General features: G+C 39.5%; 1 protein-coding gene across 3 annotated transcripts in view; it reads left to right on the forward strand.

The window, feature by feature from the left end:
• The window catches only part of POU1F1 (POU class 1 homeobox 1), a 26,400-nt gene extending 16,514 nt beyond the window's left edge, over window positions 1–9,886 (forward strand). For all 3 annotated transcript variants that reach the window (XM_090134480.1, XM_090134478.1, XM_090134479.1), the window contains exons 3-7: window positions 893–1,010; window positions 3,071–3,312; window positions 5,429–5,593; window positions 7,026–7,086; window positions 9,673–9,886. In XM_090134480.1, coding sequence (XP_089990606.1) covers window positions 893–1,010; window positions 3,071–3,312; window positions 5,429–5,593; window positions 7,026–7,086; window positions 9,673–9,886 — 800 coding nt within the window. The remainder of the gene's footprint in view (window positions 1–892; window positions 1,011–3,070; window positions 3,313–5,428; window positions 5,594–7,025; window positions 7,087–9,672) is intronic.
• Window positions 9,887–13,219: the final 3,333 nt, after the last annotated feature.

A 13,219-nucleotide genomic window follows, 5' to 3' on the forward strand; every position in this document is an offset into this window, starting at 1 on the left:
TACCTGATATATGGGGGTATTACCAATATCTATGGTCCTGGAGCCTACTATTTCTTCTGTCTCCAAATACCAGGATCAGATGAGAAAAGGCAAAGCAATGATTCTACACTATGTTTACTGAAGCTACTGTTAGCTGCCGTATTTCTGTCATGAAGATGTCAAGGCAAATATTCTGTACCTAAGTTGACTTAGTGTGTATAGAATCATAGTGTAAGTAGTATCAGTGAGCACTAACCTTGTATTTAATTCCAACGAAATTTAGGATCAAGGTTAGAAACAGAGAGCTATAATCAAAAGTTATTTTCTTAGTCTTATACTTTTTACCAGTTTAAAGACATTGGGATAACCTTTAAGGCAGAAACACTTTCAGTCAGTGTATGATTTTCCAAATCCTGTAAGGCTGCATAAATTACTTTCATACAGATGATCATGTAGTTTTACATTTAAAACTATGCTAGCATCCCAGTCACATCCTAGTCTAAGTTACTCTGTGCAATTTTAAGTAGCCTTCAGTGAAACAGTGTCAAGAGCCAAATTAACAAGCAACCTAGAAGATAAATTGTACTCAAAGATAATCCAGATCAAACTCCACATTTAATTTCACTTAAGATAGATGGAAATACTGTAGTAAATCAGCAAGAATGAATATATCTGCATAGGGACTTCTTAGAGACAGATAGTAGTGCAAATATTCAAATGTTGTTATCTCATGGATAAATTCACTTCTGCTGCAAGTGTTCCTGGTATTGTTCAGATCCCCAGGTAAAATCCATAGGTATTAAACAATAGATATTAAAAATAGGTATTGCTCAGAAGTTTATTTTGTTTTGTTCCAAAATAAATGCATCTTCATCATTCCTTTCTTTCCTTTAATATCCTTCTTTTTCTCTAGGCATCAAGCCTGCAACTCCAGAGATGCTATCAGCAAGTCTCTCCCAGAGTCGCATCTTACAGACATGCAGCATGCCACATCCCAATGTAGTAAATGGTGTCAGCACATTGCAAAGCAAGTTTCTCTTTTTCTTGTCTTTTCTCTTATTCCTTGGGAAAATCTCTTTTGTGGTTTTCCTGTGTGAAATGTATAATAAATTCCAATGGGGTAGAACTTCTAATACTAAAGACAGCTACCAGCGCAGTAAAGAAAACAAGTAGAGGAAGAATGTGAAGGGGTTGTTAATGAAGCTCTGAGTTCTGCTGCAAACGTTTGTGTCATTTAGAAAATTGAGGATTTCCTGGGGACTTAGAGATTATCATTCACTTCAGGTAGCACTAAGGAGGGTTCATACTTCTAGTTTCTTCTTAATAATTATGCTTTATCTCATTCTAGTTAGAAATTCTTTCTACATAGGTGCAATACCTAGCAAAAAAGAGCTTTCACTCCTACTGAATCTCCTTGTTAAGACTGATAAACATGAACAGAAAGTAGCACAAGGTAGCTTTATCCTTAATCGATATATTTTTAAACTAGAATGGTCATTGTTTTTCTCTGTTTTTTCCTCAAAAAAATCTTATATTAAAACTTAACCAAGACATAAGGGCTGTTCTGAAAGTAATGTCTCCTGTTTTATTATGTTGGCCCATGATGTCAGAGGCAGATGTTGATGGTATGGCAGTAGAGGCTGAATCTTCCCACCTTGTGGCAGATGGCAGCAGAGGGGGAAGTCTAACGTAATGATATCTGACATGGAAGTTCATATGAAGGAAAGGTGTGACACTGAATTTTTCCATGAGGAAAAAATGGCACACACTGACATTCATCAATGCTTGCTGAATGTTTATGGAGAACAAACAGTGGATGTGAGCACAGGGAGGCAGTAGGTGGTGTATTTCAGCAGTGGTGACAGTGACATGAAAGACAAGGCATGTTCTGGATGGCCACACACAGCTATCACACCACAAAATGAAGAGAGTCTTGGTCAGCTCATCTTCATGAATAGGCAGATTATGACCAGGGAGCTATGTATGGAGCTGAATATCAGCTTAAATGCATTGGAAACGACGGTACCGATGTTGGAATAGAGCAAAGTTTGTGACAGGTGAGTCCCATGAATGTTCTCACAGAAATAGAAGGAACATCACATGCAAGTTTGTCAGGACCTATTAAACCAATACTGGGCTGAAAGTGACAGTTTCCTGTATGGCATCATTACCGGTGATGAGATGTTGTGTCACCACTACAAGCCAGTCAAAACGGTAATCCATGGAGTGGTAATATGAATTCCCCATGGAATAAAATGTTCAAGTTTCTGTCCTCAGAAGGCAAAGTGATGTTCACTGTCTTTTGAGATAGTGAAATGATACTTTTGGGATACTAAAATGACACTAACTAAGCTGAAGGTTCGAACTTCCAGAGCAGGCCAGAGAAGAAAACTATCTCCTCTTGCAACACAACAAAGCCAGGCCCCATGCCAGTTAGAAGACTGTGGAGCACATTGTCAGTCTTCTCTGAACATTTAGTCTGCATTTGGAATCTTTTGACTTCCATCTGTTTGGGTTGATGGAAGATGGACTGCATAGACAACATTTTCCTAGCAATGACATAATCAGAGCAGCTATGAAATAGTGGGTCACTTCTGCTGGTGCAGATTTCTATTAGTTTGACATAGAGGCTATTGTTCATCACTGGAGAAAATGCATAGCTAATGGAGGTGACTATGCTGAAAACTAGTATCTTGTAGCTGAGAATTTGCTCTACCAAGTAGCGTTATTGTGCTCTGTTACAGTGTCCGTGGAAATAAATAGGAGGCATTACATTCAGATTGACCTACATAGTATCTGGTCTGGACATCTTGTCTGGATTAGTATTTGTTGGAGTCTGGACTGCCATCTAATTTGATTATGTTACAATTTGCCCATGCAATGGGATGGCTGTGGGATGAGAAAGTAGATGTTGTTCTGCTTTTGTATAAGGGGACAAGAGAAAGACTGGGTCCTCTGGAAGATCCTTACCTGAGTAGTCTTTCACACAAAAAAAATATTACAAGCTTTGACTATGAGATTACAAAGGCACATTTTTTATAGTGTTGCAGAATAACTATATTTAGTTTTCTTTTGGGTTTTGCTCAGGTAGCCTGACTCCTTGCCTTTATAAGTTCCCTGAGCATGCCCTGAGTGCCAGCTCTTGTGCCCTGGGCCACAGTTTCACACCTATGCACCAGACCCTCCTCAGTGATGATCCCACAGCTGCAGACTTCAAGCAGGAATTCCGCAGGAAAAGCAAGTCTGTGGAAGAGCCTGTCGACATGGATTCCCCTGAAATCAGGGAACTGGAGAAATTCGCTAATGAATTCAAACTGCGGAGAATTAAACTCGGTATGTGCTTTTAGACAGCCAACAAAAGGCTGAACATTTCCAAGGAGGTCCCTGTTATTTCTAAATATTTTATGGTCTGGGCCATGCACTTGTCTCATCATAACTTTAATCCCTCCTGGTCTGACTAACTTTCTCCATTCCTAGAAAACTTGCAAGGAATTAATAAATGTCAGCTTTTAGCATCTTAGTGTGCCAAAGGTAACTTTAAATATTCCTTCTTTATGAATTATTTGTCTTGCTCACAAGAGCAAACAACATTTATTCTTGTTCATTAAGTTCCATTCAGCAGCAGGTATGTTATTTCATATAGTTCCAGATTTTCTGCAGCTGAGAGCAGCCCATGAGCTAATCTTTTGTACCCATTCCTTTTCCCATGAAGTGCTCCATCACACAAGGTGGTGCAATGTCACTTCAGTATGCAAGATGGATGACATCCATGGCAAATATTTCACACCAGCAGGGAACTTTTCTTCCTGTTTTATTTTCTGGTGCCACAGCATATGTCCAGCAGCAATAGATTTCTTTGTTGCCGCCTGGTGACTAGCAAGGATGACATGAGATGAACTGCATCGGCGGGTCTCTGGTGAGCTGAATACTGGGTAATCCAAGCAAAATGCTGCAATTTTGATGTTATTACTTATAAAATTATTTTGTATCATTACAATTTTAGGGCATCCTTCTGCAAAAAATCACCTTTATAAATGTGGAAAAAATGTTTACACATTTGTTACAGATATCTATGCATAATCTCAACCACTAGAAATCTCTTGTGTTCCACTTTGCAGTATAAAAATAAGGACTAAAGCAGAAATTTATGTTTCAAAATAAAATCTGTAACCTAGGTAGTTTTGTTGTATATCATGTATTTAGTGTCAAATGCAACGCAGGAAAGATTATCTGGGCCCCACACTATTAATCACTATAATTATTACTGCATCTTGATGCAGTAATTTGTGAGGGAGCAAAAGTTGCTCTGATGTAAACAAATGGCTCAGAGGTGGTGAGGCTGAGCTTAATGTGTTATTGGGAAAAATGTAATTTGCAGAGGAAAACTGATCTGAGGTTGAACTTTATGAAAGAAGACAGTGTTAATATGGGCTGTGGATCTGGAACTGAGAGACACAGTTAGTGCAGTCAAACGGGAAGCAAAAAGCAGTCCTGTGAGACATTTGGCATCTAAAGAGATTGTGCCCATCTAGGCTCAGATGTAGGCAGACAGGAAGACAAGACAGATTGATCAGTGCACTGAATGGGGTCCTCAGTGCCTATGAGTAAAGTACAGAGCTATTATGTTTGCTTCTGTTCAGCCACCAGAACAGATAACAGGAGACCAGCAGGGCTGACAAGCTTAATGCCACCACTTCATCTACAGAACTGTATGGGATCTGGATATTTCTGAGATCCCTAATCACAGAGACGTAAGACTTGTGAAATCACAGAAGACTGGGCACAGCCTAAGGTGAGATGTAAGTCAGCCCAAGACCTCTGCAAAATGATCACAGAATCATAGAATCAGTAAAATACCAAGATCACCCAGTCCAAGCACCAACCCATCCCCACTGCGACCACTGTGTCCCTCAGTACCACATCCACATGGTTCTTGAACGCTTGCAGAGATGGTGACTCCATCACCTCCCTCAGCAGCCTGTGCCATCACCTGATCTCTCTTTCTGAGAATAGATTTTCCATAACAGCCAACCTGAACCTTACCTGGTGCAACTTGAGAATATTACCTCTTGTCCCATTGCTATTACCTGGGAGAAGAGGCCAACTCCTACCTTGCCACCACTTCCTTTCTAGCAGTTGTAGAGAGTGATAAGGTCTCCCCTGAGCCTACTCTTCTCCAGACTGAACAATCCCAGTTCCCTAAGCTGCTCCCCATAAGGCTTGTGCTGCAAACCCCACATCAGCTTTGCTGCCCTTCTCTGGATGCACTCCAGGACCTCAAAGACTTGTAGTGAAGGGTCCAAAACTGAACACAATACTCAAGGTGTGGCCTTACCAGTGCTGAGTGCATGCACCACAGGAACACCAGGTTCCTAAGAGTCCACAATGAAGGGCTCAGTTACCCTCTGTAGAAAGATCTGGAGTGACTTTTTCCTCTTAATTTTGACAGGTTATACACAAACCAACGTTGGTGAAGCACTGGCTGCTGTGCACGGCTCCGAATTCAGTCAAACTACCATTTGCCGCTTTGAGAACTTGCAGCTGAGCTTTAAGAATGCATGCAAACTGAAATCAATACTGTCCAAGTGGCTGGAAGAAGCAGAACAAGTGGGAGGTAGAATTGAAATCCTCTAAGTATTTACTGCAAGTAGATCACAATCTTATAAATACTTTGAAGACTTTGTGCTTTTCATAAACTGAGAGTTTTGCTTTACTAGCTTTAGATATTAAGATGCGCTGATGGCATGTATTAAATTTTGGTGTCTTTTTTGGGTGAGCAAAAAATATTTGGAGGGGCAAACTATAAGGCATAGAGACTACAGAACAGCAGAAACACCACTTGATTGCTGGAAGTCATTTCCTTCAGTCTCACTGCAGCAAGCTAGTTCCATTCCAATTACTCATAGTAATTACCTCTACTTTAGGATCTGCAGGACAGCCCATGCAGCACTGAGCTGGATTTCTTCACTAGCAGAGGACTTCCTGCGAGTGCCTAGCATTTAAGATGTGACCATGGGGTACAGAATTCATGCTCAGCTGAGGCAGTGCTCTTTAAAGCCCTGAAGAAGAATAGAATGGCATATTTATTTTATTATGTGACCTTTTTGCTGCTAGAGGATTCCCTTCCTTTTGCCCAGTTAATTTCCACGAGTAGAGAGAGTTCTGAGGTTCCCTGGGCTAAGCTGATTGAGAACAGGTTGGCTGATATAAAAGAAACAGGTCATTTTAAGGGACAGCCTTTTCATCTGAATTCATTCAGACTGAATTGAGATGAGGGGAAGCGGCATGCCTGGAGGTGACTGTGAAAGCCAGGGCTGCTGCTGTGCAGCACTCACCCAGAACAGGAAGAAAGAGATTTAATACTGCCTTTTGGATTTGCCATTATATTCAGCAGTAGGAAACATTGTTAAGCAGCTGCTTCTGCCATGAAGTTCAGTTTCCTTTGAACCAAATGAAACCAGAAACTCTCCTAATGTGGTCAGCACACTGTAAGGATTACTTGTAAGGTGTTTGCAGTGTGTAGCAGCTGCTGACTTTGTTAGCACTGGTGCAGGCGTAAGCTGCACAGTAAGGAAGTGGCCTCTGGAAAGCAAGGGTGACTTGTCCAGCAGAAAGTGGGGAGGATGAATAAATGGGATGGAAGGCAGAGCTGTATTTCTGAAGACAGTGAGATAGCTGAGGGGTATGGAAATGGATCCAGGTTGCATCCTGCTGATGATGAAGAGGAAAGCATGTAAAATGAGTGGAGTGGCACGTCTCCCCATGTACATGGGCATAGAAGCAGAGCCAGTGCTATTGCAGCTTTACCACTGGCATGCTGTTTTTGCTTATAACCATTTACAGCTGGAGTTAAAATGACCAAGACTCTTAAAGAAAAAAGTATAGCTCTGTGGTGCACTCTCCTTATTCAGTAGTAGTATCTGTTGCACTTTCTTCTGTCTTCCGACAAAGGCAAACTTTTTTTTCCAGTGATGATTACACACAGTTTCTATCCCCTGTGGAAGTTAACTGCTCTTTTGTTTTTGTTTGTTTTGTTTTTAATACAGCTTTATACAATGAAAAAGTTGGAGTGAATGAGAGGAAGAGGAAGCGCAGAACCACCATAAGGTTATACATATTTATGGGGTAACATGTTAGAAATGCTTTCAGCTAAGAAGTTTCATTTTGGGGGGTTGAAATCAAAGTGTTGTTTTCTATTTGTGAATAGTTAATGAAGGATACACTATTTTGAAACATTCCAGTGAAAAATAAAAGCATACCTACCTCCCTGTGAAACCCCAATGGGCTCCGAGTACAATACATTTCCCAATTAGAGAATTTTCAAAATATGGCAACATACTTCCATGTGAAAAAAACATTCCGATTCAGACCCAATTTTACAATTTTTATATAGTAAATAAGTGCAGGCCATCCTTTTTTTATTATTATTACTTATGGAAAGTTCTACATTATATTAAATGAAATTGCATAATTTTCGAGGATATTAATATCTGGGACATCTGAGGGTGTATTTTACAGGTAATAGTGGATCTCCACCTCTGTTCTCTGCTACTAGATTCCTTAGAGTTCCCAAGGAAACATTTTCATGAGCAGTATCAGGAAAAAGAAAAAAGAAAGAGAGTTGCTAGGGAACTTCCTTCTCCCATTACTTTTTTCATCACAGGTAGCCAACACCTACCACCTGTCTAGCCTCAAATCCATACAGAAATTAAGTAGGCTGGTAATTCATCATAGAAAAACAATTACCAAATAAGGAAAACAAAGAACACGATGCAAGAGATGGTGAGGTATACCAATTTCTTTTCAGTATCCTAGACTCTTGTAATTGTTGGTGAAGAAGAATTCACTCAAGGGGGGCCTCCAAGTAGCTGCAGCATTCTTCCACAAAAAGGGGATTTGGCCATTTTAGGGTTCAAACTTGGCACTGTCAGGCCCTACCTCTCACAGCAAAGTGCCTGTTCTTTGAATAGCAATCATGTCCTCTGTGCAGTGCCATCTCCTAGAGATGTAGGCTGCTCTATGGCCACTCAATCTGAGCCCCACAATGTCAACTCATACCTTCTCGTCTCACACATTCAACTTGAGCTTTGCTTTTTTGAATTATATTGCCTTTGATATAAGAAATAAAATGAAGATGTGAATTCTTTCTGTCTTTCAAACTAAATATTTATCTAAGAGGATGCTTCTCAGCTAGGAACAGGAGTGAATGTAAAATGCTTCACTGCTCATTTGCTAATCACAGCACCTCACTAGGGACAAAATTTTACTTATGGAAGGCCATTTTTTTTCTTTTTCTCAGCTTCTCTTCAAGTGAGAAAGGACTGTGCCAGACCCTTACCCACTATGGCCTACATAGCTGTGATTTCAAAGCAACTCTGTTCAGGTGTTTCCCAAGATCTAGAGAAACCTCCTGAAGACTGTTCCACTAATGTTATAGGATTTGCTGTTCTTGCTTTATCACAGCTGCTGAGGAAATCAAGCTTCTTATTATTATTTCTCTTTTATATCAACCTACCCTCATTACACTGAGGCTATTTAATATGGCAGACTGTCAAGGGCAGAGATCACTGAGGGGAAGTTCAGGACTATACCCAATATATTCAAACATATAAAATGTTTTCTATTTCTTTGAAGGCATGTAGGACATTTGAAGTCTGTAGACATTTGAAGTTTGAAGACTTGAAGGACCTGGTAATTTACAGTTGTGGAAGCTATTTAATTTTCAATTGTTATTAGTAAGTTTAAAAAACTTCTAGTGAAAAAAAAAATCATAGAATCACAGAATGGTTTGAGTTGGAATGGACCCTTAAAGGCCATCCAGTGCAACTCCCCTGCAATGAACAGGGACATCTACAGCTTGATCAAGGCACTCAGAACCCCATCCAGCTTGACCTTGAGTGTCTTCATGGATGGAGCATCCACCTTCTCTCTGGGCAACCTGTTTCAATGCCTCACAACCCTTATTGTAAAAAACCTTTTCCTCACGTTCAGTCTAAATCTCTGCTCTTTTAGTTTGAAACCATTTCCCCCTGTTGTATCACAACAGACCCTGCTAAAGAGTCTGCCTCCTTCTTTCTTACAATCCTGCTTTAGATAATGAAAGGCTGCTACCAGGTCTCCCCAGAACCTTTTCCAGGCTGAACAGCCCCAGCTCTCTCAGTAAGGTATCTATATATGTCCATGTGTGTAGAACATTATGCTATTAATTAGGTGGTTTTAGTAATGTTGCTAAATATTGCAAAATGCACACACAAATGAAAGACTATCAACATACTACAGCTGAAATAACAGGAACTCCAGCAGGTATTTCATATATTTGTGCATTATTTCCAGTGTAATGCATAAGTGCCCTCTTGTGTCCAAAGAAATTACAGCTACTACTTAAGCCAGCTTTGGTTGCGTCCTGTTGTGGCTATGTAAAAATGTTGCAGATACTTTCATTTCTGAGAACACATCAACAAAAATAGGAAGCAAATTCCATCTGATAATATGCAAAGATAATAGTGTTACCTTTTTTTTTTTTGGTACTATTCGACTTTAGTCATTGCTGACTGAGAAGAACAGGTTGATTTTTAGAAAACATGATAACTGCTCAAATACTGCTATTGTCGTCTCTGATTTCCAAAAGTACTACAGAAAAAGCCTGAGTGTGTCAGAAAAGTTCCTAAAAGTGATATTTTGTCTCTTATCCAGTATTGCTGCCAAAGAAGCCCTGGAGAGGCACTTCGGAGAACAAAGCAAACCTTCTTCTCAGGAAATCATGAGGATGGCTGAGGGGCTTAATCTTGAGAAAGAAGTCGTGAGAGTTTGGTTTTGCAACAGAAGACAAAGGGAAAAAAGAGTGAAGACAAGTCTGCATCAGAATGCCTTTAGCTCTATTATCAAGGAGCACCATGAGTGCCGGTAAAGCTTTTTCATGTGTAGTTATGGATTTCTGTTTTGCTTTATTTTAAGTACTTTCTTGTTTAAAAAACAAAACAAAACAAAAAAACAGTAAAACACTTAATTCCTTTACAAGCTAGTCAGCTTCAGATGCAGTTTGGTATAGAAGGCCTGATTTCATTGTAAAACATTGGGGAAAAACATGCTATTGCATATATCTGAAATGTTGAAGGCCTAACTTCAAGGAACCTATTAGGCATCACTCAACCAGAAATGCTTTAGAAATAGCACATGTAGTTACAGTTTCCCTGTGCTGTGCCTTCACAGTCCACATTGAATTGAATGATTAACAGAGAATCCCTGTTGTAGATACCCTAAGCATGAGGAAACAAATCCTTTGTGTTACTTGTGAAGAAAGGTTACAAAGCTTGGTGTCAGCAGCTGTAGTTCAAGAAAGATTTTTGCCTCAGCCTGTCTATGCACGTGCCATACCCCCAGCCCATGAAAGCTATCTAACTCAGCTAACCTTTAAGAGATGATGAGCTATTAGGCACATTACATGGTCCCACCCCCAGCATTGAACACTGAGTTCACTAAATTAAACATTGAAAAGAAGTTAGAACTATGAGGAAGAGGAGAACATGAAGAAGTGATCTTAAGCTTGCAGTGTTGATAGTGTTGAGTATCTATCTATGGCCAAAGATGGGATCCTGGAGGACTGTCACTGGATGTGAGTGATTCAGGAAGGCAGTAGAGGAATGCGAGATGAGGACTGAAAAGCTGCCTTCCAAAAACTGGCTGATATTCAGGGACAAGCTCACAGCTGCTGTACATCTCCGACTGAACTACTTCAGGTAACTTCCTTGGGTCTTTTCAAGGTGAAGATAGGAAAGATGTGCCATAGCTACTCTTTATTTATGGTAGAATAAGCTTACCAATACTGAGGTGTCAACACGGCTCCTCACGTGTTCTCGGTTTCAGTGTACCATTGCCTTTAACAGGTGCCAAGTTGAAGTGATGTTTTCTAATGCTAGTTATCAAAGGTATTTCCTGCCAATTCATTGCATGCATTAAGGTCTGATTTGGACAGGTTTAGCTATTGCCTTAAGAGTTTATGGCTTGATGGGAAAAAGTAGGGAATGATAAGTTAATTATTACTTCAGGCTTTCTCTGCGTTATATTTTTTTTAAGATTAAATCTTTTTGTGGACATACTTAAATGAGAGAGTGTATTAAGTGAAAAAACAAGGCTTTTTTGCTTTGAAACAAGTAGCCAAAGCATTTATTGCACTGTAAATTCCCACTCTCTTACACCCCAACAACTGAGAATAACCCCTTCTCATCCTGTAGCCTGGAGAGAAAATAAGGTGAAAAAGAACAATAAAAACTAACAAAAGAACCCCACAACAATAAGCTAACAAATAAAAACCAATGACAGTGCCAGAGCTCCACCTATCAGAAAGCCAGACACAAGAAACTAAATTAAAGACTTTAGTACTCACCAGGGACAGATTATCAAGCCATCTCATCAACCCTGCTTGTTGTTATTAAATAGCCCATTATCATGTATGTATTTTACACTTCTCCCAGGACTGGAATTAAGTGAGTACATGCAAGCAGTAATGGCCTGATAAATTTTATTTTTCCATTAAATAGACCCGATGATTTAGAAAATGTCTAAATAATAGGCCCACAGAAAGCAAAGAGGTTTACCATTCAAGATCACTTAGAATCAGCATGGACAAATTGTGTTTTTACACTCCTGCATGTTAAATTGTGTCTGACATCTATTACTGTGACCATAAGCTTATTCAACTGTGGAAGTTTGGCCTCCGGATTAAGGAAATATATGTTTATGGATTAATTGCACTGCTACAACCCCTTAATTTAGAAGCAGACACTAATCTAACCATTCAAATGGGAGAAATTATGCTATATACCCCTATTTGGTTAGTTCTCAATGCTAGCATAGCTCACCCACAGCAGCACAGACCACGCCTCTGCCTTTATCAGTTGTATGTGTGTTGAAGATCATGAGCTTTCCAACAGGATAAAAGATAAACACATTTGAGAAGACTGGCACTCAACAGCGTGCATTTTTGTACTTCTGATGTTACGTAGTCTAGTGTTGTATGTATGTTGAAACTACTGACAAATATGAATATTATTTATATTGTAAGTTATTTTGTTGATTCTAAAAGACTTCCTAGTGATGCTGTAAGCCTCTATGTTCTCTTCCTCCCCAAATAAAGTATTCTTAGACTTTCAGTTTTCCACATAATTGTTTGTAGTTCTCTTTCAGTAATACTTAACTTTTTTAACTGTGAGTTGTGCAGATTCGTTTATTCACTTTAGCATGCTGTAAGTTAATTCAAGAGAAATTCATGAAATTGTGATTTCTTGTCTTCCACAAAGTCTCACAAGTGAAGCCTAATTGCAGCAGCTTAGCAAGATAAAATGAAAATTGACACATAATGCCATTTGTTACAGAAGAGTGACAAAAAAACTAAGTGGAAGAAGCAGTCACCACCTAAACACATCTAGCTGTCACCATGGAAATACTAACATCTCAGAGCAGAATTGGTTTAAAGAAAGGAAAAAAAAAAAAAAAAAAAAAAGCCTGGATGAAATCAATTTAATGTGCTGCAGCTGCAGCTGTTAGACTTGGAGAAAGTGGCAAGTCAGAATTTTCTCTAGGAACAACTCATTCACTGGCTAATTGCCATCAATCATTCTTGACTGGGGGAAAAGGCCCTAAATCAGATGCCTGAGGGTTAGTTAGTCTTATAAGCCTGCAAGTAAGTTTAGGTAGCTGCTTAACAAATATGGGTTGTGCCATTTTTCTTTGAAGCTTTGGGTTTTTTTTTTTGCTTTTACTTTGGCAGTGCTAACTATAGGTAACTTGTTAGAAGTAGAACAGAGGACAAAACAAGACCTTCTGCTAATGCCTAAATCTGTGGTTCACCTGTCTCCTGTGTGATGTATGCCCTTATCATCCTCATCTGAAAGAGACAGTGTACTTAGAAAAGGACCCAGTACCAACAAAGCTACTGATCAAAGGTAAGTGGAATAATTAAGCAAGCTAGATTTTTATCTCTCTTTGAGAAGTCATGTACATTGACTGTTACAGTGATCTACTGAATTACAAGCTGTACAGAGCAGATGGAGATGGGTTGTTCACCACCCTGCATAACGTAAAAACTAAGTCAACGTGTAAAGTTAGAAAGAAAACAAAATAGTGATTCTCAGTGTGATAAGGACTAGATTGTGGAACTCCTCTACTAGAAAATGTGAGTGCTAACAATTTATTCACGTGACTGAGACTGCAGAAGAGAAAGCCACTCAAACTGCCATATACA

The sequence above is a fragment of the Phasianus colchicus genome, chromosome 1 (genome assembly GCF_987193195.1).
Source record: "Phasianus colchicus chromosome 1, bPhaCol1.hap1.1, whole genome shotgun sequence".
NCBI lineage: Eukaryota > Metazoa > Chordata > Aves > Galliformes > Phasianidae > Phasianus > Phasianus colchicus.